At 42.7% G+C, this 13,886-nt stretch overlaps 1 protein-coding gene across 2 annotated transcripts in view; it reads left to right on the forward strand.

Moving 5' to 3' along the window:
* The window catches only part of OPLAH (5-oxoprolinase, ATP-hydrolysing), a 44,689-nt gene that overhangs the window by 29,190 nt on the left and 1,613 nt on the right, over window positions 1-13,886 (forward strand). For both annotated transcript variants that reach the window (XM_069097052.1, XM_069097051.1), the window contains exons 17-22: window positions 11,859-12,019; window positions 12,218-12,319; window positions 12,600-12,774; window positions 13,002-13,186; window positions 13,479-13,625; window positions 13,747-13,881. In XM_069097052.1, the coding sequence (XP_068953153.1) occupies window positions 11,859-12,019; window positions 12,218-12,319; window positions 12,600-12,774; window positions 13,002-13,186; window positions 13,479-13,625; window positions 13,747-13,881 (905 nt within the window). The remainder of the gene's footprint in view (window positions 1-11,858; window positions 12,020-12,217; window positions 12,320-12,599; window positions 12,775-13,001; window positions 13,187-13,478; window positions 13,626-13,746; window positions 13,882-13,886) is intronic.

Genomic DNA, 13,886 nt, shown 5'->3' on the forward strand with positions numbered 1-13,886 from the left:
CACCATGGTCTTATAAGAGTAATATCAAGAGAGTTTGAAGTTCAGGTTGCCCTAAGCTTAGACTAAGGATTAAGTTTTTTTTTTTTTTTGTATTTTTTGTTTTGAGCTATGCTGGAGAAAAGAGGAGAATGAAAGAAGGGTTAGGACTATTGTTGGGGGTTGGATGGGACAATGATCATGAATGATGATGGTGAGAAGGCCAAGCTGTTCAACTCATATTCTGTTTTCTCTGCTAAGGAGAATGATCTTTGGACTGGAGAGGACAGAACACAAATGGCTAATAGGGAGTTGATACCCAAGAGTTCAAGTCACGAGGCCCAGATGAACTACATCATAAGGTACTGAAAGAACTGGCAGATGTGATTACAGAGACACTCACTACCAGTTATATTAGAAAGATTGTGGAAAATGGGAGAGGTACCACAGGATTGGAGATGGGCTAATGTTCATCCTGATTTTCAAAAAGGGAAGAATTTGGATTCTTAAACTCCAGGCCAGTGAACTTCACTTAAGTTCCTGGGAAAATTTTAGGATGTGTTATTAAAGGGATGGTTAGTAGACATCTAGAGAAGTAAGCAGTGATCACAGCTTGGCTTCATCAAGAACAGATCATGTCTGACTAACATCATTTTCTTTTTTAACTGTGTTACTCTCTGGGTACATCAAGGGTATGCTTCATAGATAGTTCACCTAGATTTTAGCAAAGCAGTTCACAAAATCTTTTATTCAATTCATGTGTAAAAGTTTAGGAAATTTGGACTCCCCATATTACAGTTAGGTAGATTTGGATCTGGTTAAAGGGCTGGACACAAAGTGTAGTTATTAATGGGTTGATGGTAGCTTGGAAGGAGGTCTCCAGTAGAGGTTCTCAGGCATCTGAACTTAACCCTGTGCTGTTTATTAATTAAAAGTAATTTTTTCTTAATTACACGGGCATATGGATAGATGGTATGCTTATAAATTTGCAGATGATAGGAAACTAAGAGGGATAGCTAATTCGTTGGATGACACAGTGTCTGAAAAGGTCTCAATTAGTTAGAATTTTGAACCAAAGCTAACAAGGTGAAATTTAATAAGGTTAAATGTAAAGTCTTACACTTGAGTTAAAAAAAATCAACTTCATAAATACAAGGTGGGGGTGCTATGGCTAGAAAGTAGTTCATTTAGAAAAGATCTGGTGGTTTTAGTGGACTAGAGACTCAGTATGATTAAATTAACAGTATGACATGTAGACCAAAAAATCCAACGTGACTTAGACAGTATTAAGAAGCATAGTAGATAGAAAGAGGAAGAGGCTAGTCCTGCTATAACTTTTCCAAGGTCATAACACATTTGGAATATTATGTTCAGGTCTTGGGATTCCATTTTAGGAAGAAAATTGATAACCTGGACAGTATGCAGAGGAGAACAGCCAGAATGGTGAAAGGCATTGGGGATTATGTTAGATGAAGATTGTCTGAAGGAACTTGGGATGTTTCACCTGGAGGAGAGAAGACTTAGAGGAGGTCCTGAGAGTTATATTCAAATCAATGATAGTTTGTCTTGAGGAAGATGGATTCAATCTGTTCTGCTTGGCCCCAGAGGGAAGAACTAGAATTCTAATTGTAGAGGATGCACATGAAGGTTTGATTTACAGATAAGTTTTACCATTAAATCATCCCCCAATGAAATGACCTACTGCAGCTGGTAGATATTGGGTTCTTCTTCACTAGAAGTCCTTAAGTACATTTCAAGCATATAGATGAAGGGATTCATATTAAGGTTCAGGTTGGCCTAGATGACCCTGGGGTATCTTCCAACTTCCCGAATCTTTGATTCTGTGTCTTGAATTCAATTGTCAAGAATTGTCAAGAAGCATTATTAACTGCCTCCTATTGTATTAAGTACTGAGGATACAAAAAAGGGAGAAAATATTCTTATTCTCAAGAAATTCACAGTCTAATGAAGGAGACAACATATATACAAAGTATGTACAGGAAAAGTTAGAAATAATCACAGAAGGAAGGCATGGAGATTAAGAAGGACCAGGTAAAGATGGAATTTTAACTGAGACTTAAAGGAAGCCAGGGATGTCAGGAGGCAGAGATGGGGAGGGAGAGCACTCCAGACATGGGGGACAGCCAGGGAAAGTGCCTGGATCCAAGACATAGAGGATCTTATTTAAGGACATGAGAGCCATTGCATTGTAGAGCACCTGGAAGGCAGTAAAGTCTAAGGAGACTGGAAAAGTAGGAAGGGAACAGTTAAAAAAGGCTCTGAATGCCAAGCAGAAGATTTTATTTTTGATCCTGGCAGCCTCAGGGAGGTGACATTGGAGTTTATTGTATAAGGTATGGACGTGGTGAGACCCTAGTGCTTTATAATGATCCTTTCAGTAGCTACATGGAGAATGAACTGGAGTGGGGAAAACCTGAAGCAGGTGGTGATTTAAATAGTCTAGGTGTGAGGTGATGAGGGCTTGCATCCGTGTGGTGGCAGAATCAGGAGAAAAAGGGCTATAGGTGAGATATTGCAAAGGTAAAATCGACATGACTTGGCTATCTCCTTTCTTCTCTCCCTTTCTCTACCCATCCTCCCTAACTACTTAAGACTTAGAAGACATCTTAGGACTAAAAGAACAGAAGATATAAATCTGATGGACAAATTTGAGACCTCTGAAAGCCAAGCAGGGTAAATAACCCTTCCAGCCAAGGTTGGGCCTGGTCAGCAACCACTCAACTGCCCTTTTACAGAGCTGTGTTTTCTGAAAGGCCCTGCATCAGGACCATTGTCCACTTTTCCTATGAAGTTTTCAGATGTTGTCCTTAGAACTAAACGCATCTATTTAATTTTCCAGTCTCCTTAGACCTTACTGCCTTCCAGGTACTCTACAATCCAATGGCTCTCATATCATTGCTGTGTTCCTCAAACAAGATGTCTTGGCTCCAGGCATTTTCCCTGCCTAATCCTCATGCCTGGAATGCTCTCCCTCCTCATCTCTACCTCCTGATGTCCCCGGCTTCCTTCAAGTCTCACCTAAAATTCTGTCTTTAAGAAGCCTTTCCTGGTGCCTTTTAATCTCAGCGCCTTTTCTCTGTGATTATCTCCATATTTTCCTGTACAAAGTTTATATATAGGTTGTCTCCTTCATTAATCTGACTTGTTCTCTCATTTTTACATTTACTAAGCATTTTTTTTAGTACCTATCACATGTAAGATGATGCTGGGGATACAAAAAGGAAGCAGTCTCTGCCTTTGAGACATTTATATTTTACTAGAGGAAAATAGCAATTAGACACAAAGTAAAATAAAACAAAGTCACTTAGGGTTGGATAGCACTAATGATAGGGGAAGGAGGTCAAGGTATCATGTAGATGGTAGACGGTGGCTTTAAGCTGGGTCTTGAAGGGAGCTAGGTGTTCCAAGAACTGGACATGGTACACATCTTGGTTAAAGATATGGTTGCAAGAGAAAGAATCACTTCCAGGGAATTGCAATTAGATCTGTTTGGCTTGAGAGAAGAGAACATGAAGGTTAGGAAGTCATGTGAAATAACTTCTGGAAAGATAGGAGAGAAACTGATCATGAAGCAGAGTTTGTTTTGTTTTGTTTTTATCCTAGAGGAAATAGTGATCCATTGAAACTTCTTGAGCAGAGAATCAGCCTGGTCACAGCTGTATTTTGGGAACATAATTTTATTTTATTATTATTATTTTTAAAGCAATTGGGCTTAAGTAACTTGCCCAAGGTTATACAGCCAGTTATTTTGTGTGGGTGTTAAGTATCTGAGGCTGGAACCAATCCCGGGTCCTCTCTACACTGGGGCCAGCGCTCTTACTCACTGAGCCACCTAGCCACCCCAGGAATATCATTTTAGAAGATATGTGGAGGATGGATCAGAGAGAGAAGAGCTAGAAGCAGAGAGAGAATGGAGAGTATTCTCAAAGCTCAGGTGATAGAGTTAAACCAGAGTGGCAGCTGCATTAAGTGGAGAAAGGCGAAATGGACAGAAGAAATTCAGTAGAGGAAGAATTGGTAAGCTGTGTTGTCTTGGTTCCAGGTTCAAAGGATCCCCCTGGCATGACAATTGAAACTATTTCAGTTGGTTTGTTAGCATAGACCGAATTTCAGAATGCAAAAACAGAGGCTCAGGAATTAGCCTTCTCTGGATGGTCATGGATAATTATAGCTTCTTTTGCACAGTTCCCTTGCTTTTAAATCCCAGAGATGTCCCTGGAGTCTGCTTGGATTAGGGAGTATGTTTTAAATAAGTGCTTGAGGCAACAATTATGTACCAAGGATATTTGGCTTAAACTTGGCCCAGTTGTGTGCCATTTACCCCACGGAGTATTTTCTGCACTCTGAGTTCAAGAACTGGGTAAGTTGCCAGGGCCAGAGTGAATGTGCAGGCCTAGGGAAACTATTGCCTCTCCCATGTTTACAAAACACTGAGTATCTGATTTGAGGGAAGGGAGTGAAGAATTGAGTGTGACTTAGTTTGTGAACTTGTGTGACTGGAAAGACTGGTACCTTTGACAGTAATAGAGAAGCTAGAAGAAGGGAGAGTTTTGGGAGGGAAGATGAGTTCTAAACTAAGATCATAGAGAGAGAATATAGGGAGAGAAAAGGGCCCAGGATAGAGGATTGGAGCACACCCATGTACGGGGGCAGGATATGAATGATGATCCACCAAAGGAGAGTAAGGGGTGGTCAGTAAGATATGAAGACAACCATGTAACAAAAACCAATGGAGGAGAGAGCATTCAGGAGAAGAGCATGGTCAATATGGTGAAATGCTCCAGAGGGGTCTGGAAGGATGAGGACTCAGAAGGCCATGGATTGAGCAATTAAGAGATGGTAACCTTGGAGAAAGTTTCAGTCGAGTCATAACAAGTCAGATTGCAAGGGAAAAGTGGGGCAGTAGCTTGAAGAAGATAGCTTGAAGAAATGGAAGGGTCAAATGCAAGTTTTTTAGGGAGGGAAACCTGATTTTCCATTTGTTTCCAGGAAGAGCCAAGACCCCAAATGAACCAATGAACCAATGAACACATTTAAGCATGTACTTTGGTACTTGTCTGCCTGACCTGAGTTAATAGAGGTAAATCATCTAGAACAAACAAGGGTGATTTTCCTTCTGTTCTTTGCCTGATGCTACAGTTTAGAAAGGACATTTAGAAAGGACAAGTTGGGTATATCCAGAGGAGGGTGATCAGGGTGGTGAAGAAATTTAAAACCATGACATAAAGATTGGGTGAAAGTCCTGGGTTAGGGAAGATTTAAGGAGAACTTAAGGAGAATTAAAGGAATTATCACTCTCAGCCAGATCCCTAAACCTAGTACTAGCTAAGGTCCTTTCTGCTCTGCTAGGCCACACGTGGCTGGCTCTCCAGGGGGTGGGGATAAGAACTACAGAAATGCAAACTCAAGTCTACTTTTCTGTTTAAAGTTTGGCTTCCCTGTTCCCACTTCCTATTTCCTCACTTCATGGTACTGGGGACTCTATTTGCAGGGTTGCACAGACTGACCTCTTGAGGCCCACTTAATATATCACACTTGTCCATCTTCTCTGTTCATAAAAGAAGACATTTGTCTTCAGCTTTATGGCCAATCTGCTATAGTCTATGTCAGCCTATTGCTGAGACTCTAGACTCACATACACAAAACTCAGTTTTGATGATTTCTTTTTTTTTCTTTTTGAAGGGGGGAAGGCAAGGCAATTGGGGTTAAGTGACTTGCCCAAGATCACACAGCTAGTAAGTGTGTCAAGTGTCTGAGGTCACATTTGAACCCACCTATCTGCACCAGATGATTTCTTAAAGGTCATATCTTCTGGCTAATGCTCCCAACCAGGGTTTCTTCTGGGAATATTGGAATCACAAGGATCATAAAATTTCAGGATTGGAAAGAGCCATCTAGTCTCATGCATCCATGAAAAGGACCTCCCCGCACCCCCGATATATTTCAAATGGTTATCCATACCCTGTTTGAAAACATCTAATGAGGGGGAAGTCAGTACCTCTCAAGGGAGCCTGTTTTCCTTTTTGGATAGCCATATAAGCACTCCTTAACGGGTTTTCTAGATCTCTAGATTTATGGTTCTCCTTTAGTGTTAGCTCCTTTAGGTTAGGGACTGTCTTTACCTTTCTTTGTATCTCTAATACTCAGCACAGGGCTTGGCGTCATTGTAGGTGTTTAATAAATGTTTTTTGATTGATTTATATATCACTACCCTGAGTGGGTACCCTTGTCTCCCCCTCACCCGCACCAAGGGGAAATACTTTTTGTATTGGAGAGACCAAAGAAACATCTTTTCTCTCCAGGGGACTTTCTCCTTCCCAAGGGATCTACAGTCTTCCAGGTTTTTATATAGTATATACCTAAGGGAAAAGAATGCAAGGATTACTAAGAAAGTCAAATGCACTCCCATCCCCACTCCCATGTGCCTCCACCAGCCCAAGAACCTGTGCAGTTTTTCTATGTTATAATATATGATAAGAATTATATGATCTAATTATGTGATATATACATATGCATATATATGTTTGTGTGTATACACACATATGTATATATTTTAAATTTTATTTGTGTAATATTAAATAATCTAATAACTATATTTTATATTTATATATAAAATAAATATATTATATTCATATAAAATATATTATATTTAAAATAAGTATATTATATTTATATAAAAATATTATATTTATATACAAAATAAATATATTATATTCCTATAAAATATATTATATTTAAAATAAGTATATTATATTTATATATAAAATAAATATATTTATATATAAAATAAATATTTTTTTATTTTATATTATATATTTACTTACATATGAAAGTTTGGGTTATATCACTATTCTTGGCAAATCTCTACCCCTTCCCTGCTTGGAAATAGAACTAGGGGGTTGCTAAGGATTCCTGCAACCTTTAGGACTTAGCAGAATCCCTGTGGTTCACAGTACCAGTGAAGGGATGGTTTGCTATTCCCTATCATTGCTCCCTGCTGTGCTGATCCTCCTTCCTCCTCACATCTCAATCTAGTGATGGCTACTTTGACTCCTCCTTGTCTCCTTTTGGCTCCTCCTCCCCTGAGGAACCCTGTGTGTATGCCTGCACTCGTTTGCATAATGCTGACTCTCTTCCATTTCTTGGTATATTTCCCTGTCTCTGACTCCCCCTAGGCCTAGATCTTTAGGTCTTTACTTGGCACTATTCTTTTTTTTTTTTTTTGCTTTTTGGAGTGGGAAGGCAGGGCAAGTTGGGGTTAAGTGACTTGCCCAAGCTCACACTGCTAGTAAGTGTTAAGTGTCTGTGGCTGGATTTGACACCTCAGGTCCTCCTGACTCCAGGGCTGGTGCTCTATTCACTGTGCCACCTAGCTGCCCCTTGGCACCAGTTCTTTAATGCACACGGTATTCCCAGAAGGCATTGGTGTCTCTATATTCCCCACCCCTCCACCCACTTCTGCATTCCTTTGTTCTCCTGTCTTCTCTTTTAAAGACCAAGTCTAGCCTCAGGTTTGAACTCCATCATCAATGTGGGATTACCTTATTGAAACTGGGAATCTGAGTCAAAGACAGAATCCATGGGGCAACAAGAACCCAGGAGAAGGCAAGTTCCCACCCTGTGAAGGGACATAGGAGGCGAACCTGGCTGGCCTTGGTGGATCACCTAGCCAGCCCATGAGTCACTGATGGGAATGAGGCTGGAGGAGGCTGTGCAGGGTCACTTCAGACAGACTCATTCAAGTTGTGGACCAGTCATCCAGAGAAGTCGGAAAGCATAAGGGTTCTCCATTGAGGGGGCCTTCATTGGCACGAAACCTTTTTCCTTTCCCCAGGTCCACTCTACCAGTGTTGACTCCTTGACCTGAACTATCATGGGTTTGGGAATGCTGGTCCAGGCTCTGGTGAACTCAGGGGCTTCTGCCAACTTTTTGGATATACAGTTGGTTCAGTGAAAGCACCCCATAGTTCTAGACAAGACTAATTATAGTGAATACCCATCAGTGGCTGTTCCTTATGACTGAGTTCAGTGATTTAGGATAATTAGCTTTATGAGTTTGTGTCAAGAAACAGGGAATGCCTTGTCTATGACAAAATGAAGTCTACCATGTTTCCTGTTGTGTTAGGGTTTGGGTGGCTGGCTCAGCATAACCCTGACATTGGTGGTCTTTGTTCTACTTGGCATATTGCAATGGAATTGTAAGGAGCTATGTGGCATTGAGTAGATTCCGGGATGCCTTTTTAAAATCAGACATACTAGCAAATTGGTGACTTATTTAGTGCCATTAAAGCAATCAATAAGTATTTATTAAGCACCTACTGTGTGCCGGGGCTGTACTGGCAGCTGGGGATACAAGAACAAAGAACAAAAACACTCCCCATTCAAATGAAAGGGCACAAATATTTCTTGCTTGTATGCCCTGTAATTGTAAAAGGTCCTCTGGAGAATGAGTTGGTTTTGTCGTTTGCCCAAAAGCCACAAGAAATATTTCATGGGATGTTTGGTCATTTTGTATTTCATCACTTAAGATAAGTGTTTGTAGAAAGTCCACTGAGAAAATGATTGTAACTTCTGTGTCAGCATCTGTTATAGAGGATAAAGAGACAGAGAAGAGCTACAAAAGGCTCCACAATATTCCCTAAATGAACTTAACATATGCTTGGATACTTGGTAACTTCAATCCAAAGGTGGTTGGAGGGGAGGGGAGCAAAAAAAAAAAAAAAAGAATTCGATTAGAAGTTACAGGTCAGAGGCCAAAGGAGCCTCTCATCTATATTTATGAATACTTTCTTTGTGAAAAGAAACGGAAGGAATTATGTGCAATAAGCATCAAATAATATCACAAAAAATTAAATAATTAATATTTTAACTGACAGTAAATGCCTTGTCTCTGATGCACAAGTTATTCCTGAATCAGCTGGCTCTGTATAGGCAGACCATCCTTATGGACAAGGATCAAATTCAAATATTATTATTAATATATGGGAAGGGAACAAGCTTTTGCCAGTGATGCTGAAAAGTGGGAAAGAGGCAGAGGAATGGACACCAGCACAAATGACAACTGTTTGCTAAAGAATTTTAATTGCCATAAAGAGCAGAGCAGAAGAGCCTGGATATTTCCTCCCAGAAACCACTTGCTCTTTTTTGTTGGGGGGGGGGTGGAGGGAGGGAGGGAGAGAGAGAGAGAGAGAGAAAGAGACAGACAGAGAGAGAGAGAGAGAGACAGACAGACAGACAGACAGAGAGAGAGACAGAGAGAGGGAGAGAGAGACAGAGAGAGATCCAGAGAGAGAGGGAGAGAGAGAGACAGACAGAGACAGAGAGAAGGACGGAGGGAGAGAGAGAGAGAGGGACAGAGAGAGAAAGAGAGAGAGAGAGAGACAAACAGAGAGACAGAGGGAGAGAGAGAGAGAGAGAGAGAGAGAGAGAGAAAGAAGCAAGCCAAGGGTAACACTGACTGAAAATACTAACTTGTTTATAAAAATCTTACAAAGAGGGATGGTGTAATATTATGAGCAACACTTTTCTAAAAAAAAAGAGCAAGAAGCAAGGTCAGGGAAAGAGATATTGGTGAGGGACTTAACTAAATGAAATCATCTCAAGGGCATTTAAAGACAAAACTGGAAGGAGATCAACAAAGAGATGAAAAGTGCACTGTCAAGATCTCTCTTTTTGCCGTCAAGGACAGTGTAACACTTGGACACAATCCCAGATGTGCTGCATGAGGAAGCAGAAATGGCCGGGAAGAAAACAAAGATAAGAAAAGCAAAGGGACTAGACATCATATGCATAGCAAGGCACTAAAGGATCAGTTCTCAAGGTTTCTGAAAAGAGGGAAGATGCCAAAGTGTGTGTGTGTGTGTGTGTGTGTGTGTGTGTGTGTGTGTGTGTGGAAATCTAGGATATTATTAACTTTCAAAAAAGGACCCAAAAGAATGTCAATGAATTGTATCAAGCCCTTGGAAAACTGAAGAACCTCTTCAATGAGATCCATAGTCACTTAAAAGAATTTGGCCTAATGATCCACACAGGAAAATCCAAGTCGATGAAGAATGACTATTGTCCAGACTATATATCTTGGACCGACATTACAAAGGGACAATAAGCTGAACTCAGTGAATAGGAATGTGAGTTGGTATGTTCTTGGGAAATTGGGCCATTCTTTTAATAACTCCAAGTTTCTCCCTGAATTAAATACCTACTTTTTAAATACCAATATTATTTTGGTGGAGGTGTATGGTGATAAGTGGTAGAATACTAGTGTCTAAATAATTTAAGTTTAAAATCACCTCAAAAAAAGAAACAGCATGGGGCGGCCAGGTGGCTCAGCGAGTAAGAGCACCAGCTCCAGTGTCGGGATGACCTGGATCAAATCCGGGCTCAGATACTCAGCACCACACCCAGAAATAACTGGCTGTGTAACCTTGAGCAAGTTACTTAACCCCGATTGCTTAAGAAAAAAAAAAGAAAGAAACAGCAGGTGGGCATGGGTTGGGTTCAAAACATTACAGTATAACAAATTTACAGAAGTGACAAATGAATGTCATCTAAGAAATGTATGATGGGGTAGAAAAGGCCTATTAATCTAGGGAGAGGAAGGGATAACCAATGGACAATTCACATTCTTTGTTGATATCTGTGCAGCCTCAAAAGGAGTGCCCACATCAGGCTGGGTGAACCTTCTGTGGTATTTTTATAGAAGTACATAGACATGAGTTTCACATGATAGGGGCAGTGTCATTGTTGGAGGGAGGACCCCCATCCATGAAATCACAGATCCATTGCAGCAGGTGATCTGCCTATAATTTCCTGCTTCCATATGTATTTACCCCATTGTTTCATTGGCCCTTGCTGTGCTCCATACACCAGGCCCAGATATCTGGAGCTGCTGGATTCATGACTTCCCCCCTTAGTGAAGATAGGCAACTCACATAGGGGTAATTTCTAGTACTTGGTGGAGTCAAAAGGATATGGTCCTTCTGGCTGATGCCAACTTGCTGAGTTCATCCTCTAGAACTGATGAAGGCAATATGTCATTACCCAGGCTCCAGGGCCCAGATGAACCCCTCTGGTAGCAGCAAGTTGAGAAAACTCTTTGTCAAGCTTGGTACATCAAGCTACTGTAACCAAACCTTGGAACCCATCTCTTGCTCCCTCTTTCAAGCATTTGGTTTGGCTCTTAATTTTTACTTTGTTTCTGCTGGGGGTGCTGTTCACCATATCTGTCCCTTTGGCTTTCCTGACTGTGTTTCCAGTTATTTGATCTTGATTGAACAATGATTTAGTGCCCTTTCTGTGCCAGGAACATCCTAGCATCATTTCTTTGCCAGGGCTGTAAAACCTACCAAAGCAGCAGGCATGTGCACCTACCTCTGAATTTGTCCCCATTCACTGGCACACATGGATGTAATGTCATAAAGACATTAAACGCATAGAATTTGGAGCATGTAATTTCCACTCACAAATAAGGGCTTTCCTTGGTTTTATTTTTAGGATATTAAAACTGTTGTCAGATACCCAAGAGGGATTAGGCTTGTTCTTGGCCTCAGGCCAAGGAGCAAAGGAAGGAGGGTGTGGGGGGGGAAGGGAGGAGGACAAAGGAAATGTTTGCTCAGGAGGAGGAAAGGATGGAAAAAGTTGACCATCAGAACTATCAGAATGGAATGAGCTAGCTTGAAAAGTGGTGAGTTATAACATATTTAAGTAAAGGCTGGATGACCCTGTCTAGGGAATTCCTACTCTGGGTGAAGGTTAAACTAGATGCCTTCTGATGCTGTTGAGGGTTTATTTTGTGATGGGGTTGGAATGAGGAAAGATAGTGGGGGCTCAGACAGTGCAAATAACTCTGCCTCCCCTTCCAGAGCAGATGGGGCGCATCCTGCAGCGTACGGCCATCTCCACAAACATCAAAGAACGACTGGACTTTTCCTGTGCTCTCTTTGGGCCTGATGGGGGCCTGGTGTCCAATGCACCCCACATTCCTGTGCATCTTGGTGCCATGCAAGAAACTGTGCAGTTTCAGGTCTGAGCAGACCCCATTCTCTTCTCTCCTCTCCTTTGGCCCAGCCCCAATTCCCAGTCTCCCATCCCTGACAGAGACAGGGACTGTATAACCTACTTGTCTCACCTACCCCTTCTTTGACCTTCCCTCATCACTATTAAATCCTATCATCTCTATCCCTCATTAAACCTTCTCCCTTTGTCCTGTGCCTGGTTGCAGATCAGTCATTTGGGTGAGGATCTACAGCCTGGGGATGTAATTCTGAGCAACCACCCAAAAGCAGGAGGCAGTCACCTGCCAGACCTCACAGTCATCACTCCGGTGAGGTGGCAGATTGCCATGGGGGGAGGCATAGATGAGGGGAGACATATCAGGGTAACCACCATGGGGTAGGGTGGGTGGATAACCACCCCTTGGGAGGACCTGTGCTGCCCTGGAAGATGCAGGGTCTGCCATTATAGTTTGTCACTTTGGGTAAGTCATTTAACTTCTGGACCTCAGAGTCTTTATCTATAAAATGAGAGGTTGGATTTGATGACCCCTGAGGTCTTACTCCAGCTCTAAGTCTGATTCTATGATCCTGCCCCCTCCGCACTTCCAGGTGTTCTGGCCCGGTCAGCCCTCCCCTGTGTTCTATGTGGCGAGCCGAGGGCATCATGCTGATATAGGGGGCATCACACCAGGCTCCATGCCACCCCACTCCACAGCACTACAAGAAGAAGGGGCTGTCTTTTTATCCTTCAAGCTGGTTCACAGGGGCATCTTCCAGGAGGAGGGTGAGGAGGGAGTGGTGGTGGTGAGGTGGTATCCTCAAGAAAGGTGGGGGGGGGTCCAAGGATCGCTTTGGAGAGCACTAGTCAGAAGTGTTTTCTTGGTAATGGAGCTTAGGAACATTGTTTAAAGAAGGTGGGGTACTAAAGAAGGGATGAGAGAGAACAGATCAGCCTGTGATTCCCATGCTTCTTTCCCTCCTCTTTGTCCCACCCCCTTTCCTTTCCCTCAGCTGTGACAGAAATCCTAAAGGCTCCAGGAAAGATTCCTGGCTGCAGTGGTACCCGAAATCTCCATGACAACCTGTCTGACCTTCGGGCCCAGGTGGCAGCCAATCAGAAGGGGATCCAACTGGTACGGGAACTCATTGGCCAGTATGGACTAGATGTTGTGCAGGCCTACATGGCCCACATCCAGGTGAGAGCAGGATTCGAGGTACGGGCTGTGAAGGAATCCTATTCCAGTACTGTTCATTTACATTCATTCAACAAACCTTTCCTGAGCACCTGTGGAGGTCTGGGCCCTGGGACTTGGGAGAGAGGGTGGAGGTGATGTTAAGATCTATAAAGCTGGGGGAGGGGAGGAAGAAGAAGAACCTGAGCAGAAGCTGGATCACAGAATCTGCTGGGAGCTAAGTCTTCTGTGTAACAGCTGGGAGGGATCAGTGGGGAAGCATAGGGTGGTCTCTGAATGATGTCTCCTTTACTAGGCTAATGCAGAGCTGGCTGTTCGAGAGATGCTCCAGGCCTTTGGGGAAGCCCGGCAGGCACAAGGGCTGCCGCTGGAGGTGAGCGCAGAGGATCACATGGATGATGGCTCCCCCATTCGCCTTCTAGTGAAGATCAACCCAGTAGAGGTAGGACCAATGTTGAGAGAGAGGTCAAGGGCAGGTGTGTGGGCTCAGCCTAGAAGTGGGGGGTTTGTGCTTGGGCCAGGACTGGTTGTGTATTATATGACACATAGTCCTCTGACCGCAGGGCAGTGCCGTCTTTGACTTTAGTGGCACAGGTCCAGAGGTGTTCGGCAACCTAAATGCTCCCCGAGCCATCACACTATCAGCTCTCATCTACTGCTTGCGCTGTCTGGTAGGCCAGGACATTCCTCTGAATCAGGTGGG

The sequence above is a fragment of the Petaurus breviceps genome, unplaced genomic scaffold (genome assembly GCF_028583685.1).
Source record: "Petaurus breviceps papuanus isolate PSGF00001 unplaced genomic scaffold, PetGlider_PUasm1.0 350, whole genome shotgun sequence".
In the NCBI taxonomy this organism is placed as follows: Eukaryota; Metazoa; Chordata; class Mammalia; order Diprotodontia; family Petauridae; genus Petaurus; species Petaurus breviceps.